The sequence below is a fragment of the Periophthalmus magnuspinnatus genome, chromosome 24, assembly GCF_009829125.3.
Source record: "Periophthalmus magnuspinnatus isolate fPerMag1 chromosome 24, fPerMag1.2.pri, whole genome shotgun sequence".
NCBI classification, from domain to species: domain Eukaryota; kingdom Metazoa; phylum Chordata; class Actinopteri; order Gobiiformes; family Gobiidae; genus Periophthalmus; species Periophthalmus magnuspinnatus.
In genome coordinates this window covers 16,186,165-16,207,792 of record NC_047149.1, presented here as the reverse complement: position 1 = coordinate 16,207,792, position 21,628 = coordinate 16,186,165, and the positions used below count along the sequence as shown (strand labels likewise).

The following is a 21,628-nucleotide window of genomic DNA, read 5'->3' as shown; positions in this document are numbered from 1 at the left end:
CTTTTAGATAAGAGCGCAGTATGAAAGTGGAAAACTGACATCCACATCTGAGAGCAAATCAGATGTGATTTGAACATGGAATAACCAATGCATATCCACACTGAAAGCCTGTCTGTAGCTTTTGTAGATGTTGAATTTATTTTAAATTGACTCATGTCATTTAAATTTCCACCAATTTTCTGTCAAAGCACATTGCGTCAAACCATTTCGGGTCACACAGTTCGTTCCTAAGACACATTATAATAATTTTGTGTTCCAGATAATGAGTGAGCTGTCTAGTTTGGTGCAAAATTTTAAGTAAAAACTTTCAAAGCTATTATAGAGTCAAACATGGGTTATGTCATGATGTAGTACACCCAGTTCTTACAGGGTGAGCTGCTAAGACACTCCATTTTCCTTTTGGCAGTTTCACAGGTTTCATATTGCATATTCTTAGCACTAACAGTCCATACGGTGTTATTATTGTACAGTGTTTCTTATAAGTTTATATGATAGTATACAAGCAGTCCTTTTGGAATTATTTATGAAATACATTTTTTAGCAAATATGTCACTTATTGCATTTACTAATCAAAAAAGGACTGATTAACGATGAAATAAAGTTATGTCTTTATATTTGTTATGCAGCAACAATGGATCACAAATCAAACTTTGTTTTAGATTATGGGGAAACACACTTACCAAAGCATTGTTCTTTACAGTTCAAGATTGAAGACGTGGAGAATGAAGACAAAAGATACGCCCTTTTCCTGGAGCTGCTCGGATCGACCCAAAAGTGGGAAGACTTCCAAGTGATCATACTTCTGCTCCAAGCCTGGCCCCCCATGATCAAAGACGACGTGTAAGTCCTTTCGCTTTGCTCTTCCACGTCTGTCTCTTTGTTGTGCAGCAGAAGGGGCCACTATTTGTTCCTCTGGCTCTGTTTACTCTTCATTAACGCCTCCCTCAAATAAGGGACCCAGGGGTAAAATCATAACTATCTTCCGTTCACAGCGGTGTCTTCGTTAACAATAGGGATACATTTACATTTTAATGACAACTTTGGAGCTTTGTGCTTTCGTCTGGCAAAGGTTAGGTTTGAACTATCTAATCGCGACGGGGCACATGTTGCACGGAGCCTTTGAAAAGTTGGAGAAAGGATTCTTCACAACAGGCGGGAGGCTGGGGGCTTCCGACAGCAGCTGGAACGTTGGGAGCTGCCAGGATTATCGATAAGTGCCTAATGGTGTGATTGCTCCTCTGCCGCTCCATTGTTCTCCATTAAAAGTCTGCGTCACTCAGGGGAACTGCACGGCACCGCTATCAGGAGTTAATCCTTCCAGCTCAATCAAAGCACGCGGCATCAGGCAGCTTCGATCTGCAATTTAAAGTGTTTGTTTCGAGGAGAGGCGAGATGGGGATAGGCGCATTTCTACATACTGTGACTCAGCTTTGGGCATGATCTCCAACTGTGGCAGGGAGAGGGTTTTGAAAAAAGTTATTTGAATGTTAATATTTTTATGATATAATATTTGAATTGTCCAGTTAAACACGGCACTGAAGTTTTAAAGCTCTCTTTGAAGTAGGTATTCTGTGTACAGCAAGCAATATTCTAATATATAGCCTACTGCCTAAATACAGTACAAATTGTTAATTACAATGGGAAGTCTTACAATACAAGTTGCTAAATGTACAGAGATTTTGAGCAGGGCTGGGCTTGGTTAGTACTTGGATAGTACTGGGGATATCAAATGCCACAGTGGGGAAGCAGTGGTTCTAGTGTAGACTGTTGTTGTTTCCTTAGGCAAGACACTTCACCCACCTTATTTAACATGAATATGGTGTGTGTGAATGATTGGTGATGGTCAGAAGAGCTTGGTAGGCTTGCTTCCGTCAGTCTACCCCAAGGCTCCTTTGGCTACAGTAGCTTACCAGTACCAAATATGGAGTGAATTAATAAAACACTGTAAAGGGCTCTGGGTGAGATTATTGATTTGTCACACACTGTTTTTGTACCTTGGCACCCAGTATTAATTGTATGTCAATGTCAAAAATCCCAGTAGCTCAGTCATGTCATGCTCAGTCATGCTCAAATAAGTCAGTTCGAAACCTCCCTGTATGGCGGCGCATCTGTACACTGCAGTACTGTAGTCAGTGCCTCTGTCTGTGCACTTTTGAATGGAGCAGCGGGAGAGCCGGGATTAGCTTCAGTTGGTTCAAGTTCACTGTGGGATCCTGCCACTGCTCCACTGACTGAGCGCACAGCTGCAGAGTCATCGTCTCCACAGGAACTACTTCCTTTAGCTGACTTTCGTGTCTTTTTCTGTGTATTTGGGTGTTACACTAAAATAAAATACTTAATTCAAAATAAACTATACATAACTTGATTTAGTTGTTTTGAATTAAGTGATAGTTGTTACATTAAAAGTGCAGCTACCCTAAGATGAGCTTTTCGTGTATGAGCATGTTCTTGCCACTACATCTTTACTATTGTGGGATACCATCACTGCCTTAGCAGATGTCCACTCTCTTCCAGACTTTCTCAGCTTTCTGATTGTATTGGTTAATTTTTTTGTTACAATTTGTCACAAGGGCCGCTATTAAACGTTAAGACCAGTAACAACTGTGCAAAATACACACAATCCTTATCCTTAGTTTAAAAAAGATCTTATTGCTAATGTTTTCTGTTTGCCAGATTAAGTTACACTATATAACACTGGGATTTTTGGTACATAAATTAACTCATTTCAAAAGATATACAGTATTTTCTACTGGCGCCTGGTAGTGGATTGCACGGTTTTAATTCACATTTTGTTCAAAGGTATTGTCTTATCCACGTGACTTATGTTGACTTTACATAACATTGTTTCTTGTCGTCATTGCTTAAATCAGGATAACCTTCAAGCCTCTCAGTGACGCAAGACAGGAAGCAAACTTTATCGGCATAAGCAGACATTGACTCAGCGTTAAATCATGGATGGCTACTGACTGTCAAGAGCAGATCTGTCTGAGACCACAAGAGGCAGCACTTAGAAGCCATAGTACTGATCCTTTAGTGAAGCAACATAAGCCCTGTCATGATTCTGAGCACTGTGGGGCTGGCTGGGACCCCAGGACGCTGTTGGCCCCCTCACAGTCACTCATAGAGAGGAGCACAACACAGAGAGGAGCAGAGATGACTGGCCCACAGAGGAGCATAGGGTACACTGATGGAATGATAAATGAAAAGTCTGCATCTCAAAGTTAGTTTGGGAGCAGCTACGGGCAATACTGAAGTTGTGGTTTGGATGATTGACACCTTTAAGCAGTCTGCATGGTAAAAATGCCCCTAATACACAATAAATGTTTAAACACATTGTACTTAAGCAAACATGTTGATATTTTTGAGTTAATTTCATTTCAAAATTAAGAATAAAAGAAAATAAAAAATAATTGAATTTTTGCATTATATTGATAAAGTAGTATGTATATAGAACTGTAGTAAGTCTTTTTAAAGATGTAGCTTTTCTGGTGGAGCGTCCAGAAAAGCTCCATAGCTCAAGTCTAAATACAGAAAACATAACAAGCTTAACAGGTTTATTTAATTCAAGACCCCAAACTTTATGAGTGTAACTGACAAATACAAATCCGTACTGCACAGCCCTCCCTACGGTTTCTATGATATTAGGAACACAGCTGCTCTCTTGTGTATGCGATGAAGGTGAAGTGGTTTGAGATCCCAGGATCCTGTCGTCTGCCCTCCGTCTTCACCTCTTCTCCAAATCCTCCCCTTCGCCTTGGCCCACTCACCCACTCACTCGAATCACACCACACGCTCTTGTGATATAACCGAGCACCGCTTTAAGACACACTTAAGCAGGCTAATCTTAGCTTTAAACATTGCATTCCTCTACGGCAGGCATTATCAGCATGTTGCCATCTGCTTATTATACTGGTGTGTGGGCTCCACAAAAGCGTAGTCACCTCAGATGGCGTCTCCTCACTTTACCTCCTGTCTCATCTCTCCCCTTCACATTTGGTTTACCACTGCTTAGATGGATTACACTGGGAAAACATGCTGTTTTCACTGCAAATATTCCAGTGTACTTAGTTTTAGACAACACCGTGTTTACACTAAACAACTGAGGAAAACATTTTAAGTGATGACCATTTTAAAGATGCTCTGTAACTTTTCTGGAGGAGGCTCTGTCATTTGCTTGTCTCCATGGAGATGTTATTGTTTCGTCTGCAATGTTCCACAATATTTCGTGAAATGTATCTTGCATGTATTCAATTACAGGTGCTTTTATTGCTAAACAAACATTATTTCTGTGAGTGGGGTCGCCACTCCACAAGCTTGACCTGTAACTTGGCCTTCTTGTTTAACATTCTTGTCTCCATAGAGGTAGTTAATCAAATGCCATTGCACACAGCACCTTACAATGACATAATAGCTGGTGCCATTTTCTTTTGAGGTAGACTTAAAGGTTCATATTTTAGTGCTATTGTTGTGGTCACCTTCTTCTAATTGGCAACCCTGTCACAATTATCCTCATCATTTAATTTAATGAAACAATTCACAAACTGTTGTTAATAAAACAAAAAAACAAAGGTTACCAGGATACTATAAAATGCGTGTGCCAGGTTGAAGAATTCATACTTCGCTTGGTTCCTTTTCACTGCTAAAACAATAATCTGGTTTGCAATTATAGGCACACAATCATTGGCCCAGCCCCAAAACCGCCTCAGGAGAATAGGGATATGAGATAGACAGGCGATACTGCCATGCAAAGTGAATAATAATGAATGTTAATTAATAAAATAAATCGCTTCCATAGGATCCATCACTCAGCTAAGATATAATTAACAGATAATGAACTACCTCCTTCTTTTGACTGATGTATTAATAACTACAAGGGTACTTAGTGGCGCGCATATTTTAACCTTGGTTATGCTACTAATTGAATCCAACAGACATCTTTGAAAAAATTGCTCGCAGTTATTTCCTTGTTATTCCCATGGCTCAACCTGCCTCCTGAAGTCATGACAACCACGGACTAAAATAACCCCGTGACCTCTGCAGATGTAAGGATGATGTTTTTATTGCCTTTTCACAGTTGACATTTGCAATGCTATGCTAAAGGCTAATCAGTTTGCATTGGAGACATTATTGGAGGTGTACCGAAGCTCGTGCAGACGTGTGTAAACAAACTGACACTTGCCATTGCTCCGAGCTGTCCCCGGTGTTCACAGGAAATCAACTCTGGAGGTGTGAGCTATTAACTGCAGGGCTCTTGTGGGCTCTGCTTTTCACAACGTTATTCGAAGTGACGGCGCATCAACAGCTCTGTCAGACTGTTATTATATTAGCGTTTCTTTTTTATATGCACAACTATGGCCTGATCACTGCTTCTGTGGGGATGTGCAAAGTAGTACTAGCAAAATACACTGCGTACGCTAGGTTATTATAGTTGTGGGTGATTCTGTCTGAAAAGATGACATATATTGCATATTAAAGCAAATCACTCAAGATTTTTTTTTCAGAAATACAATTCACTGTACATTTTTTAACTCAGCCGGGGTCAAACAAATCAACATAAATTGTCTCTATAGAATTGCCTGTATCACATTTGAAAGGTGTACTACATACCTTTTTTTCTGGTGGTTGTTCCGCCAGAATGCTTGTCTCCCTGGAGTTGTTAAGATTAAGGTGCACTTTAGGATCCCCATAAGAAAATTTGTCCGCATTTAACCCATACCTCAATGGCACTAGGATAACCTGTCAGGAGCAGTGGTTGATGCAGTGCCACACCCAGGACCCATCTCCAGATGTTGAGCTAGGCTTGGTCAGGACCACTACTACTACTGACTGCTGAGTGTTATGATGGGGCAGAAACTACACATGGGGAGAAACATGGAAGCGCCCCCAGAAATAAATTCATAACCTTCTTACTTTCAGGCCCAAATGCTAGCAAATATTATTGCTTTGCGTGGAATGTTCTACAGTATGGCATGAAAATTATCAAACTCCATGGAGACATGACGCCTATTGAATGTACTTTTTTAAGTACTGGGTGTTATGTAAGGAGATATATTGTTTGTTGGTTCCATATAAATTGGATAACAACAAATCAACAAAGAATCAGTCTATTTCCTGGATGTAAAAATATGGAAATGAAAAGGGAAAAAAAACTTCTCATCTCCTACATTTTATTTCTGTTTGTTCTTCTCAATAACTGCTGATGAAAGCTAAACCTCCTCGATCACGGCCTGACCATGCCTGTGCCTCCTCTCATTCCCCAGAGCGACAACGGAGCGTAACCCATGGGTAGTTCTGACCTCCGCCCTGCTGACCCACTGTCAGGGTTCAGAGGTCACATCGGACCTTGGTCAGCAGGTCGTCACCATGGTCCGGTCTCTATACAACACCAAGCACAAGCTCCCAGCCCAGGTAATTCACATTTTATATTCATGAAACTACATGTACACCCTTTAACATGCTATAGCGCTGTTGTCATGCTTGGTGTGAAAAATACCAGACCTCGGGCGGCTGTATTGAGCTCAGCGTTTTAATATAGAAGAACACTATTAAGCATGTTACCCGGGGCAACATGCTAGCTCAACATACTATGGGCCTTAGCCACTGCTTTGACACCTGCCCCCCTGATGCTATCCATGCCCCACTGAGCACTGGTTCACCTAATGACATTCTGTATGTGTCTAGCAGCAGTTGACTGTGATATTAGTTTAGCACTAATGCTATTCAGCGTGAATGGGCTAGCCTCGGCTCGGCTGTCTCTAATATTAGTGTGGCATAGAAGGAAGAGGAGCAGCGGGGGGCGGGGTGAGAGGAAGCAGAGGAAGGCCTTTTACTCTGCTCAGAACAGCTTTAATTTGAATCTGCTGGAATGAAACCGGCGGAGCATGGGGAGTCAGATTGCATTGTGATATCCATATATTACAGGATGCCTCTGTGTGTTTGCTGCCTGCATAGTAGACCTTTTAGATGTATTATGTGGCTACGTGTACGCACTATATATATGCACATCGATTAACCTTTACTGTCCCTTCACTCCACCCCCATTTTTTGTCCCCTTTTTTCTGATTACATTTCTCCTTTTTCAACTGGCTTTGGTTGAATCAAATGTTTTTTTTGTTTTTGTTTTTTTATCTCTCTGGCCCCATATCTTGGCCCTAACCTTCCCATTGTCCTTCTTGTAGTGCATCCGGAGCATAGCCACAATGTTGCTCGAGCAGCCTAGCCTACAGCAGTCTGCCCTCAAGTTGATGGCAGAGAGCGGGGACGAGGAGCTGCTCAAACTGACCCTGGATCAGGTCAACAGCATCAGCGCAGTAAGTGTCACAGGCAGCACATACAGCTACATAGAAATAACATGGCCTTTATAATCAATCTTGAATTAAATACATTTTCTTAGACATTTCTCCTTTCTGAAAGCAGCATACCATCATGAAAGAAATTTGAATACCGATGCATTGTACTATACTTACCTAATACACTCAATGTATTTAATCATGGTAGTACGTTAAAGCTACCATCTGTAATTAGACTGGTCGACCCTTCTGATGAATAGCTGCAGATCATGCTAGTGACTAGAGCAGGGCACCATTTTATTTTTTTTATTTTTCAATACCAGAACCGGTTCCTTAACCCAGAAATGGGGCCTACTGCGGTTATTCAGATCCAAGTTGTAGAGAGATGGGTCATCGGTGAAAATCCAAATACGAATTGGACTGTGATCTGGCTAGGAAGTGGTTAGCATTATACTAAAAACACACCACAGTTTGTGCTGGAACCCAGCCAGTCCTGTCTTACCGGCACTTGACAGCCCGATTTATATGATTAAAATACTTAAATTAAGTAATTTGGTAGAATTGTATTGTTGACTTCTTGAATCCCCGTTGGGTTGTATTTAAAAAGATTCTGTTTTTGTAAACTGACTCTTAATCTCTTAAAACCTTTATGATAAACCTCTGTCTCCTTCGTATCCACTACATTACTGTGACTGGAATAGCCAATGTCACAGTATAGTGCAGTTTTTCTTTTTGTCCTTAAAAGATCTACTACTTTTTGTTTCGCACTACTTTTTATGTCGTACTTCTGTCAATGAAAAACAGCACTTAAACTTGCTGACCTAACCTCTGTCTGGCTACACTATTTAAAATCTGCCACTACAAATGTGACCGGTCCACCTCTTTTGATATCACTCTGCGAGTGTTGCAGTTAAGATGACAGAGGCTCAGTCCGAGTTCAGAAGGTTTACTATTCAACAAAAAGACAAATCACAAACTGCTGTGAGTGTGAGGCGGTCCAACCAATACTCCTTAACACAGAAAAGTACAATAAAAGTAAATTAATAAACACTGATTAGCAGAAAATAACAATTTTGTCTTGGCCCAAAATTAGTTTGTACATAGCCTGTATAAAAAAGTGGACTAAGGGAGTGTGACATCATTCATAGCGTTTGGCTCCAGTCAAATGAAACCCATCGAGGCTGGCAGGGATGAATTTGGAGCAGAGTTCCGATTGTGAGGATCACAGCAACCCCTTAGCAACGCTGTCAATCAAACCTGTATCTAACACTAGCAGGAACAACCTTGGAGAAAGAAGTCATCTGATTTGTCCATTATTAGATTAGATAAGATTAGATTAGATTAGATTAGATAATACTTTATTGTCAGATCAGAGATCTGAAATTTGTCTTGCACATAAAAACAGTGGCTCCGTTGCTACACATTAACATCACACATGCGACACAGACACGATACAAACATTAATTCAAGTCACTTTCTAGCACTTTGATAGCTATGGATTAAGCTCCTTGTTTATTTTAAGGATTGACTGATGAACAAAAGAATGCTTCAGCCTAACCTTATTAAATCGTGGAACACTGAACCGTCGCCCAGATGGAAGCAATGCATATTCACAGTTCAAAACATGGTTAGAGTCAGAAATGATGTTTCTTGCCAGTCGTATTGTGTTATTGTGATAGGCAGCCTCATACTGACCTTCTAATGGCTGACCCACAGTCTTGGAACAGATCTTGATCAGGTGTTTAAGTCCAGACTTTACTGATTAATGTTCATATCTTGATTTACAGACACAATAGCAAAAAAAAAACTTGATACAAATATTTAAAACCAAAATGACGAGCCTGACATCAGCAGTTATGAAGAGAGAGGCAACGGTTTTTCAGCGTCACAAGTACACAAATCAAATAATAACAACAAAATATCTAATAATAGTGGAATTCGATAATATCTAGTGATTTAAAAAAAACTATGAATTTTTAATAACCTGTTACACAAAGATTCACTTTAAGATGGGTCTTGACACAACTATTCAGTTAGACTAAAACTTTTTTCTTATACTTGTTGCTCACCTGACTATTTTTCGTTTTACTTGAACAGTTGAAAAGGACAGACACATTGTTTTAGATGGGTTTGATAAGCCAGTATTTGCATATAGAGTGAAGCCGTTTTATCTGATCTTAAGAGGCCACGACAAAATGCTTAAAGGTGCTTATTAATGTCAAACGATAAGGAAAACAAATTGGTATTGTAATTTTTATTGGTCCAAAGTTTTGAACCGTTGTCAAACTTTTCGAGATCTTAACATAAAAGTCATGAATAAAACAACATTGATGTCCCCAACTTTTGATTTAGTGCGTAACTGTCCTTTAGTTTTGTAGAGTCTCCATCAGATAAGTGAATAATCTTCCTCAAGTGTGTGGGCTGCACTCCACTTCAGCATCAGATAAGCAACAGGCACAAAGCAGGCCTCTCCGACCCGATGGACCCTGGGTTTGTTGTAGGATCAGATAAAAGAAAGCCACGCTATTACGAAACAGAGGCCCTATTAAATGTTAAGCTCTTTGGATCACAACACCTAAGCAATGGGGCACTTTCATCCCATCTGAAGAAACAGGATGAAACTGCTAAAGAAGGTTCAGTTTACGGTTTAAGCCACACATACTGCAGGTCTGTTATGCAAGCATACAGAGATTAAAAAAAGATATTCATTTATTTCTTGTAGCAGGCTGATTCCCTTCCTGGTGCATTTCTATTTTTAACATTTGACCAGACTATAAATATTTACCTCTGCAGCATTTGTTCATTTTTTTCATTTCACTATTTTTTCCACTTACAGGTACAATATGTTACTTTTCTGGTGGGGTGTCCACTGCATGCTTGTTTCTATGAAGCTGTAATTTACTTTAACTGGAATGTATGGCATTAAACTTCTCAGATCTTAGAAATATCTTGAAAAACATGCATTCTTACTTTAAATAGGGGCCACGTCTGCACAGATTTAACCTGTACCTTGACCTAATTTGGCACAATTTTACATATTAGATTCCCTTCCCAATGTGAGCCTCCCTTTATCCCAACTGGGACAAGTACATGAGATAGTAGAGCATAGTTGGATTTTACCTAATATTTCTCTATTTAAATTATGTTCATTTTCTTTTACATCTTTCCTATGTTGAAAAATCTACTGCCCATTCACCATTTGCTTTTCTGGGGACACTCTGACACCTTTTGGTAATAGAAACTCACCTGCGCTGACCTGATCCGAGCCGTACCACTCCAGAAGAGAAAATAGATGTGTTCAGAGAAAATGGAATCGGTTGGGACAGAGCCGAGACGTGAAGGAAAATTACCCCGCAAATGTATGATAATGTAAAGTTAAAGAGAAAAAGGAGGCAAGATCTGAACGGGGGATTTAAAGTTGGAAGGAAACCGACAAAGACAAATCAGAGGGACTTAGCAGGGTTATGGGAGCAGGGGGAGACAGGTAGTGTGTCACAGCGCTCAGAATAAATGTGGAGTCTTGTGGGAGGAACGTACAGGGCCTTGTTCGGAGCAGAGTAGAACAGCACTCATCGGGATAACATCAGGACAGACAAAGACCCTCAGCTCTAATACATCTGATAATACTGCAGTGCTGGAGCTGCGGACTCTTCCATCTATGAGACAGACCACTTGTTGTGTTTTGGAGTGCTCTGATACAGTGGGTTTGAAGTCACTTGAAGCCACAGAAACATAAGCATAGTGTTTAACTGGTGTAATTTTCACACTCGACAAGTTGTGAGAATAAGCAGTTTATTGCGGTTTGTGTGAAGGAGTTAGAAAACTTTTATATATCAAAAGGAAACAAATGAGAATGGGGACACATCAAACTTCAATGCAAATAGAGAAATACTTGGTGTAACTGACAAATGTGAATTGCATATTTAAGGTTATCAGTTTTATTATGGCTGGGTGATATGACCAAGACAAAATCTCTTAAAATACGTCTTATTAAAAGATAATAACAATACGGTCTTTTAATTAAACTCATCTCCATCTTATTTATTAATTTATTTGAACAGTGCATATTCATGAACATCTGTAATTACAATGTAAATATTACATTATAGCAAAGATGCTAATTTCCATATGTTGTCCCTAGGCAAGTCACACAGAAAGCAATTACAAAATCCTACAAAAAAGACGACACAGAACAATTAAACTTTGCCCCAAACAAAAAGCTTTTACTGACAGGACTAGCTGTGGACCTCTTGATTAAATAGACAAAAGAGATCAGGATTCAGTCTCTATTGCAAATTCACTTCATCGATTGCACAGCCCTATCAATAAATGTATATGTAAAAATTATCATCTGCCCTTTTTAGTAGGTACAGAAATAATGATCCCAAACAGACTTCACCGGCCAACAGCCTCTGCGATCATTCACCTATCACTTAATCACACACAAAACAACAAAATCACTACCAACTACCAACCCACTAATTAAAAGACAACCACTGAGCTGACCTGAGGCACTGTACTCTCTTTGGTACACATATATGTGATTACATATAAAGATATTGTCCAAATAGAAATTGATTTACTGGCACTTAAATGTTATATGGCCCAGTGGCCACAGAGAAGAAACTTATGTTATCTAACCATTTTTTTACTCCTCAAACAAGTGCAAAGAAAAGTACAACTCCTACTTCCCTCTTCTGTCAAAACTGTCTGCCAAAAATGAGTGATCACATAACCCAGTTCTATCAAATCCAGATGATGGAAACGCATACTTAATCTAGTACTTTTAATGTGAGTCTGGGATTTACATTTCAAATTGATCTGATGGATCCTTCCTGCGCTGTCAAAACCTTGCTTTTTGAGATCTTGAACAATGTATCTGTCTCCATTTGGACAGAAATAGAAATTGTGAGTCACCAATGGTACAATAAGATTAGATTTGATTGGACCCATGAATGTAATGCTGTTATGTTCTTTGGCTCATTTTATTGATGTCGCTTGTCGTCTAGCCGCTCATTGTTTGGAGCCACGAGCAAATTCAATACAAACCAGCAAAAATACATTTCAATTTTCTTTGACCAGCTTCACTGAGAATGGAAACAAAACATGGCCACAAATGACTTTTCAAAAACCGTTCAGTGAAATATAGGCCGCATTAATTAGACTGGATTTTTTTCTGCTGTTATTAATTTGCCAGAAACAATGTGGTGCCTAAGGTTGACTTTTACAGTATTCTACCATGAACAGAACAGAATGGAGATGTAGTGAGTTATAGTTCTTATCTGTACAATGTCACAACTGTCATAAAAAAAATAAATAAATAAATAAATAAAAATAAATTAATAATAATAATAATCTCACAGACGCACCATATTTATTTTTGTATGAAAGATGCACTTTAGATTGGAATTCAAAAAAGGATTAATTCCTGGAGATTAGTTTTTAATTAAACTGTGTTGGCTGTGCAAAAGTAATTTGTTTAGCTCCACGTGTGATGTATGTTCCACATCACTGTGTGTGCCTGTAGTACTCTTAATTATTCAGTTCAATATTTGAAAAATAAATAAATGGAGAGTTGCTTTTGTAACAGCGGTGCTGAAAGCACTTGGTGATTTCCTTCACACCTGCGCAGTCTAAGTATTAATACCACCAAAGAACCTCTGCTGGTCACAGGGTTTCATAGACCTGTACTTACTTACCGGTATGTAACTCTTCTTTTTATTTCAAAATCTTATTTTCATTATCAGCAAATATTGGTTATTGGCCACAGCAGCAAGAGGACTATCAGATATCATTACTGACCCAAAAAATCCATATCAGGTCATTTTTTAGTGCTCTTTCTACACATTGAACTTGTTATTGGTATGTTTGTTCTATGGTCACTGTGCTGTTCTGGTATTCACCAATGTTTAAATGTGTCTACTGGTGTTTGCCACTTCCTGCTTCATTTTTTATTTATACGTCTTCACATCCTTTTCCTCTGTCACTTCCAATCATTTCACTGTGTTAGCAGCAACTGTGTGTAGTCAGACTGGAGGACAGCTCAAAGAAGGCACATACAGTTGTGTGTTGTTGAAGACACTTTGTGATTTAAATGATAAGAGAATGCTTGGGGATGCATTATGTATTAGCCAATGTACGTGTACTGTAAGTCCAATTAGGCTCTGCTCTGAGGTGAAGTGAGGGGAACCAGGCCGGGCAGCAGGAACACAGGATATGAAGGCGGAATTGAAATGAGGCTTCGAAAGTTTGATCGGACCAATCGGCAATCATTTAGCATCCCGCGGAAAAACTAGCGGGAGACGAGACAACCTTGACAGTGAAGTGAGGAGGTAATGGCAGGAGCTGGAGGCGGTTTGATGCGGGCCGCTGCTGTCACGGCGACTGTTTGTTCTCACAGTGTGCGGCGAGGAAGACAGCGCTTGATTGGAGAGGCAGGAGAGCTGTTGTTTGCGCCTTTAGACAAGACTTAGGAGAGGCTCTTAACCTCACCAACACGTACGCACTCAGGCGGACCACAGCAAAAGTACATACACGATGGACAGCTTTTAATGTTCCCTGAGCGTTTGACCTTTGAGAGAAAAAGGGAGGGCATGACGGATGTATTCCCACTTCAATCATATTGTATTGGGTCTGAGTTGTTTGGTACGGCCTCAAGCAGGAACAGCAGGGGAGGCGCAGAGACAGGTGATGGAGGAGAAGACGAGGACTAGTGAGGGTTGTTGGGACTGACAACCTCCAAATAGCATAGGGGGAAAAATGTGTGTGTGTTGATTGTATTATAAATTGCAGAGTCCGACATCTTATGCAGGTCAAACATAAATTCAAGGTGGCGAATTAGAAAATGCTCTTTGTATAGCGCCGTTCAGCTTTTGTAAACAGCAAATGCATTCTAAAGGCTGGTACCTAATGGAACGTTGGCTCTAATGCATTTTCAGTGGGAGAGTTAGCATTCCCCACTAAACAGGGCTTTTTGATGCCTGATAACCACTCGATCACACGCCTGCCAACACTAGAGCCTTGTTAGAAAACCATACTTATTGATGTAGAAATTAGCGTCAAATGCAATTATGTAATAAACATTTCTTAAGTTTAAGTTAGGCTGGACAAATTGCACCAAAAAGGTAATGTGCCACAAAAATTTGACAATGAGATGTTTGTCGTTTCATCAAGCACCAGAAATTCTTTTAAATGAGTGAACTCTTTCCACAGTCTTAAAAAAAAACAAAAAAAATCCTCATTAAAATGAATGGGATATCAGTTCCGGGCTTTGTACATGGCTACGCATTACGTCTTGAAAAAGCCTTTACAATATAGGAGGTGGAAAATGAATTTGACCCATGTACAGTATAATTTGTATTTTTGGTCCTAACTTTGACACCATAAAGTATAGTAAAAGCCAAAAAGTTGTTAGAGCGAAATTTCTTCTAATTTCTTGGCAATATTTTCCAGCTCTCACCAGTTTGACGGTGGTTTGCCCGTAGTTTTTTAGAAGATATCTGTGTCATCCCTCAGTCATCCAGATCTGATCCATAGTAAAAGCCAATTCACAGATTTTACTTTTGGCTTTTACTATGGATCAGACCTGGATGACTGAGGGATTACACAGACGATAAAGAGTGTGGTGACTGTGGTGTAGACTGTGATGTTTATTTTTAGAAAGCTCAAAATCATTAATTATGGAATAAATAATCAAGTAAGGTGGTCACTTTTACCTCAAACATCTTTATACATTATTATACCTGTGACTGTCTCGTAATTCACTCATTCTTTCAGTCCCTCCGATGGCATTGTTTCAAATGTGCCAGTCCTGAGAAATAGGACCTGAAGTTGTGCTGTGGGCTGTGATATCAACATTCTCCTCCACACCTCTCCGTCACTCTGCGCTGTATTTCCTCACATCTATTTTCAGCTCACCTGTCAATTGGATGCTCAAATGTGCCATCTCTGACACGTCCTGAGTAATAGCCTGGGAGTTATGAGCGAGCCCCACTCCTCCAGACAGTATTTACAATCCATATTTTGCCCCTTGTACTTTAATGCTCAAACCAACTCTGGCGTTTGCATATATTATCTGTGGATGTGCTCATTTATGGTTCACAGTCTAAACCCGAGTAGAGTGGCCCACAGCGGTAAGATTCGTCGAGTCTGCCACCTGTCTCATCCCTCCCCTCTGCTGCAGAAAACGACACGTTGGATTTGAAGTCGCATACATAAGTCTAGTGTGAGGCGGGCGCTGTAGGTAAGAGACTGCTCATTACAGACACGGATGCTCTCAGTTCAAAGCCTGCCTCCGGGTCACATCAAGGCACATCTATTTGTACTGCTTTTAAATGATGCTAACTCCTCCAAATAGCATTCTTAAACGTTTGAGAAGATGAGGCATGCAGAAGTAGCTAGGTTATCACACATTTAGATATTTGTATTTATGTATTTTCTTCTAGATAAAGCCCCTATTAGCTGTCCTGGGTCAACAGCATTGTAAATCTCTAAATACATTCAGTGCTTTTCCTATTGCACAGAAAAGCATACAACATGAACCACATTTGTGTCTCTAAGGAGCTCACTGACCTTACACCATGTCCTTGCACGGCCTGTATTTGCCAAAGGTACTCACATGTTGTGCTAGTGAAAGCATAATCTTTGAATTTGTATTAGAAAGTACTTTGGAAGAGGCAGTAAAGAGGGAAGACGTGTGGTAAATTAAAATCCCAAAACACCAAGCCAAGCCTCTTATATAGACACGCTGCCAGTCAAAAGTTTGGACACACTTTTTCATTGATGTTTTTTCTTTATGTCTATGATCATTTACATTGTAGATTTTCACTGATGACAAGAAAACCCTTAATGAACACATGTGGAATGCAGCAGACAAAAAATATATTCAAAATGAGTCAAAACTTGTTATAGATTAAGAATAAATAAATAAAAAAATAGCCACTCTTTGCTTTGATTTGCACTTTTGGCATTTGTTGACCCTGATGCAGCACACCTGTGAAGTGAAAACCATTTCATCAAGAAGCTCATTGTGAGAAGGCCAAAGGTTTGCAGCGCTGTCAACAAAACAAAGGCTGGCTACTGTGAGGATTTGAAAATAAAATATCCAGTTTAGTTATTTAACTTTTTTTTTTTTTTCTTTGCTAATTCCATATATCTTACATCATATATATAATGTCTTCTGTGTGCATCTGAAATGTAGAAAACTTTTGACAGGTAGTGTATCTTTTACCAGATATTTTCAATGTTGTAGGGGTAGCTTCTTCTAGATCTGTTATGATTTTATTATTTATCAATACTGAAAATACTTTTTGTTTTAGAGCAGTTATCATTGTACTATTAAAGAAACTACTGTACTTTTGTGTTGAAAATTGCATAATGTTATCTCAAAAGGTGTGCTTTTTTAGTGTTGAAATAGTGAAATGTTGGTATCATAACAGCTTTAGTATGTAGACACATCTCAGTAATGCTGTTCTATCATATCCTCACCACCCGACTAGACAGTTGTTGTTCATTTTGTTTTCACACTATTTTAGAATAGGCCATTGTTTGTCTCTTTCAAAAACCGCAGAAAACACTTGCCAAGGACCCTGCCTCGCTGCCTCCCGCCAGCATAGTTCTAGTCTGAAGAGCCGTGCTGTTGTCAAGTACCTCTCTCTCCTCTGGTTTTGCATTCAGCCCTTAGTAACAGTTGGCGCCCTTAAAAATGTATGTTATCTGATGCTTTCCAAACACGTTCGCCAGCCTTATCCCACTTTCTATCCTTCTCTGGCCTCTCTCTCTCTCCACGTAATTCTTATTACACCTGGGTGACCTGCTCATACCAACCTCTGTCACCCTAAATTTTTATATTTCCTGCTTTCATCCTCCCACCGGCTGTCGTGACTCATCCCAAGCTGTCTCCCCATGGGCAAAAAGGCAAATTAAATCATTATTCATGCACGACATAGTATTCTCTATAGCTGTTATATGTCAGTGCCGTCAAAATGTAGTTACACAAGTGTGAGCGCTAGACAGACTGATGTTCAGGTGAAGATGGAGTAGATACTTCCCCCCAAAGGACACACTGCTCATTTTTATGTTTATGTTTAAAGACGTCTTGTACTTCAAGTGGAAAAGTGGTACATGGCCAGCTGTTTTTTGAGTTGAGGCTGTGAAATCTATTCTTCTCCTCAACCACAGATGAGCAGACATGAGCAGCACATTCATAATACATCTCCACTTCAGTGCCAGAAATACCCCAACAGGGATGTGCTGTTGTCTATAAGAGTGTGCAAATATGTGTGTGAAAGTCAGCTGGCCTTAATAATAGAGACGGTAAACAGGTGAGACGTGACGCCGACTCAAACCGTAACCACAAAAACAGCGGCCGTACGGGATTAGCTTGTTGTGCTACCACAAAGTTAGGAGGAAGCAGTTGATATTTTAATCTGTGTCTGAAGAGCTGTTGTGTTTTAGGGACCTAGCCTGTCATTTGGTTTGTGGGATTGCGGTTGCAGTTATTTTGCTTACATCTAATCTAGTGCTTTGCTTTAACTGAGATAAATGTTTACACTCATCTTAATCACATGTGGCCTGGGAAAACCTCAAACAGCAGCAGCTATTATTAAAGCAGACATATTGTGCATTGTTTGTATTGTTATTGACCTTTAAAGATGCTTTTGTGCATGTTTGCTTTGGCATTTCATGTTTTAGGAATAATAATAAATAATAATAAAATAATAATGCTTATGTATAGAAAACACTCATCATTTGCCCTCATTATACTTTGGTTTGGTGTCAGCACACCATCTCCTGGCAGCAGTGGGAATGAACCATGAAAAACAACAGCTAGCTCAAGGTCAAGGTTTACTTATAAAGCACATTTAAAATACAGTCACCATCTGCCCAAAGTGCTGTACACATTTAAAATGACTAAAAAGTATAGTAACATTGTAAAATGCAATAAATAGAACAGAGTTATGAAACAAGAAAAAGCTATTCATCTCTCCACACTGTTCTATGTTTCAATATTTTTTTTCATGTTAAGCATCATACTCAACTTTTTATATGAAAAACAACTTGACTGGAGACATGATGTTTTCCTTTTGTATTCCCGCTCAGCGTTCCCACTATAGAGCATATGGTGTGTGCAAAAAGACGTGATCTGAATGTAACTCGGAGTGTGTTCTGCTAAAAGTGTCGACTTGAGCAGAATAGCTGGTGTGTGGAAGAAAGCCGCCCCAGGACAGCCTATGTTGAGCGGGGGGTCAGATGTCACGTGACCCTGTGCTAGGTCCTCATCATGGCTCCTGAAGCGTGAACACTGTTGTCACACACGCGCACTGAAACTAGCTATAGCCTGTTCTGCTATTACAACATGTCCACATTCTATAAAACTTCAAGAAACGCCTCGGTATTTTCACAGGACAATGGCTCCCGTATCCAAGGACGTTTATTGAAGATGCAAGGTATGAATTCAGTTTGTGATGCTTGGGCGCTGTGTTGACTGTGGAAATCCAGCCTCAAGTTATTCTAGTGTTCCGTTGCATTGCATCGTTACCAAGGACACCTCCAGCTCTGTGCTTGGTGCATATCCCATGTTTTACTCCAGACAATGGAAACAATGAACATGCTCAGACTGAACTGGTCTATGTGAGTTGAATGTACATGTCTCCTGCTGCAGTACAATGCGAAATTAACTTGTGATTCAGAATCTCCTGCTTCTTTACAATAATAGAAGAGCTATGGAAAATTGCCCAACGTTTTTCACTCCAGTAGTCAGTTTTGAGATGTTGGGAACTATGTAATTAACAACTTACAACTGCAAGCTTGAATCATTCTTATTAAACTTTTTGTTCATTATGAATTTAAGGCATATTAAGGTGCAGTTAATATAAAGTATCACCATAAAATTATAATAATATAATGTGAACCTGTTTCTATTCATTTATTTTATTACATTTGTATAGGCAGTTCAAATGATTACAATATTGACAGCACCAAACTGTCAGTGTTCAATGGGTCTTTCCAATTCATTTGTGAAATAAATTGTAGCCGTACCTGCTGATAAATGTCAAAACAGATCTGAAAATTTTAACATTATATGGTCTGTTACGATGGTTTGCTTTTATAACATTGTTTACTTAGATAAAACACCTCACCTCTCTTGCCTCTGTGTCTTCCCCAGGACTGTGCCTCTCAGTGTGATGCTGAGCTCCTGTCTCTGCTCCTGGACGCGGGGCTCTTAGTGGGGTGTGTTTCGTCTCCTCTTTACCCCGTGCTCAGCTCCCACATGTTGGCCCACCAGAGTGAGGGGGGCTGGGACGTGGAGAGATCCGCCTCCGCCCTCCTGTCTGCGGGGCACGCTGCAGAGGCGGGCTCCCTGCTGCTGGCCCACAGGGGAACACATCAGTCACACTTCACCTTCAACACGGCGCTCGCGGTGCTCAAGAAGTGGCTCTGACAGAACAGCAGCTGCACATAGGCTCTCAGTGTGATCAGGGGGAACTGGGGCTATGTTACAAAAGCAGATACGGTTTTGGTCCATTTACTTATTTATATTAGAAGTGCATTGTGTAATCTTTCTAGTGGTGAGTCCACCACATGTTTGTCTGCACAAGGATTGTTATGCCTGAAATGTTCCACATTATTGCATTAAACCTATCTACTTTTATTACAGGTGATTTTATTGCTAAAATCTCCACATATCTGATCTGGAACTTGCCTCTGAGATAAGTTTAATGCCATACTGCGGAACATTCTAGCTAAGGCAATAAAATCTCCAAGAGGATAAGCAGATGGCAGACCCTCCATCAGAAACATTTTCATAGTTCACCTTTAATAAATCTGGGATAATTATTTCTGTTATTTGGGATTAGCCACATGTTAGCTTTTCTGTCCTGGTGCAGTGCTGCAAACACATTTAGGAAAATTCAGTATTTAGGATAGGAGCAAAGGATAGTGTAATTAATGCAAATACTGAATAGGTTTTAAGTACTTTATTAAATTGTAAACCTCACTTAAGGCATTATCCTGGTATCCTACACCACGGTGGAGCCATATTCCCCAGACCTTCTACCTAGGAAAGTGTTTAATCTATAGTTATTATAGTAGTTAAAATTACTTATTAACTGTCATTGTTGCACCTCACTCTCACATGTGCACACTTCTGCATCATGTCACAGATATGTTATCTGAGTCTTATGATGTTCATTTTCTGTTCATTGTTTTGCCATATGTAATGCTAAGTTGGACCAAATCCCGTGTACAGAAGATGTTATAGTGAAAGCTGCTTTTTTTCTTATCACAGGGGCACAAGAAAAAAATGACAGGTGGCCCTGTGTTACATAAACAAACTATCAGTATTTATCTGTTCAGACACCTTTGACCTATGACTTTTGCATTCTTCACCACAAACTCGTAGTTGTGGACAGAGACAACTGTAACAGATCTGTGTAATTTCTCTACATTATTGGACCATTATATTGTAATCTGTTGTTTTTCTCACACTTCTGGTGCATTGTCAACCAAAAAATAATAAGTAATAAAACCAGGAGAAATTAGTCCAGTTTTGTGTTGAGCGTGAACAGCAATGAAGCAGCCGTCAGCCTGTGCTCTGTAATTGGGTTTGGTTGGTGAACATGTCAACAACAGCTGTCTGCCTCCCAGCTAAAGCAATGCCGGATATCTCTAATACACCCACATCTGTTATACTGAGATCCTCCCCCTCAGAGCTGCGCATGTACTGCTTGTCTAGTAGTAATTGCAGTGGCCTGGAAGCATAGGTGCACATTTGCCTGTTGGTGCGTGACAGGTTTGGTCTGTGCACAGTCCGGCCTCTTTCCTATTGTTTTCCATTGTTTTCACCCTAATAGCGCCTAATTAATTCTCTCTAAACAAATGAGCCCCCAACTGTGTTACAGGCATGTGCTAAGACTACAGCGACCCAATCACTTCACGCTGGGATAATGGTGATGACAAACATTTACACAGAGCATGCTTAGTTGGACTTTAGAAATACAGCTTTGAGTCTGGAACATGGGAAATATCTAATAAAGACTCATGAATCATGACATCGAGGGAGTGGCTTGTTTTTCATTGTGTTCATATGAGCTGTAAGGTACAGCTGGTCGATGTGACAGTAGTATTCAAACCTTTCAGCTAAATTGGTAGTAATAACAATACTATTGCCTTACATATGTAATGCACTTGCTACACTGCTAGTCATTATTAATTCACTTCATACTTGGTCATGGTAAGTAAGCTATTCTACCCACAGCTGCCCTGGGGCAGACTGATGAAAGCGAGGCTACCCTGTCAAGCTTTGGCCCACTTTCTCCTTCTGTGGATAAACACAGTGT

At 39.9% G+C, this 21,628-nt stretch overlaps 1 protein-coding gene across 1 annotated transcript in view; it reads left to right on the top strand.

The window, feature by feature from the left end:
* Positions 1 to 21,342, top strand: part of nbas (NBAS subunit of NRZ tethering complex) — a 150,458-nt gene extending 129,116 nt beyond the window's left edge. Inside the window, exons 50-53 of the mRNA XM_033990759.2 lie at positions 701 to 840; positions 6,261 to 6,408; positions 7,179 to 7,310; positions 19,456 to 21,342. Of these exons, the coding sequence (XP_033846650.1) occupies positions 701 to 840; positions 6,261 to 6,408; positions 7,179 to 7,310; positions 19,456 to 19,731 (696 nt within the window). The 3' untranslated portion in view covers positions 19,732 to 21,342. The remainder of the gene's footprint in view (positions 1 to 700; positions 841 to 6,260; positions 6,409 to 7,178; positions 7,311 to 19,455) is intronic.
* The last annotated feature ends 286 nt before the right edge of the window (positions 21,343 to 21,628 follow it).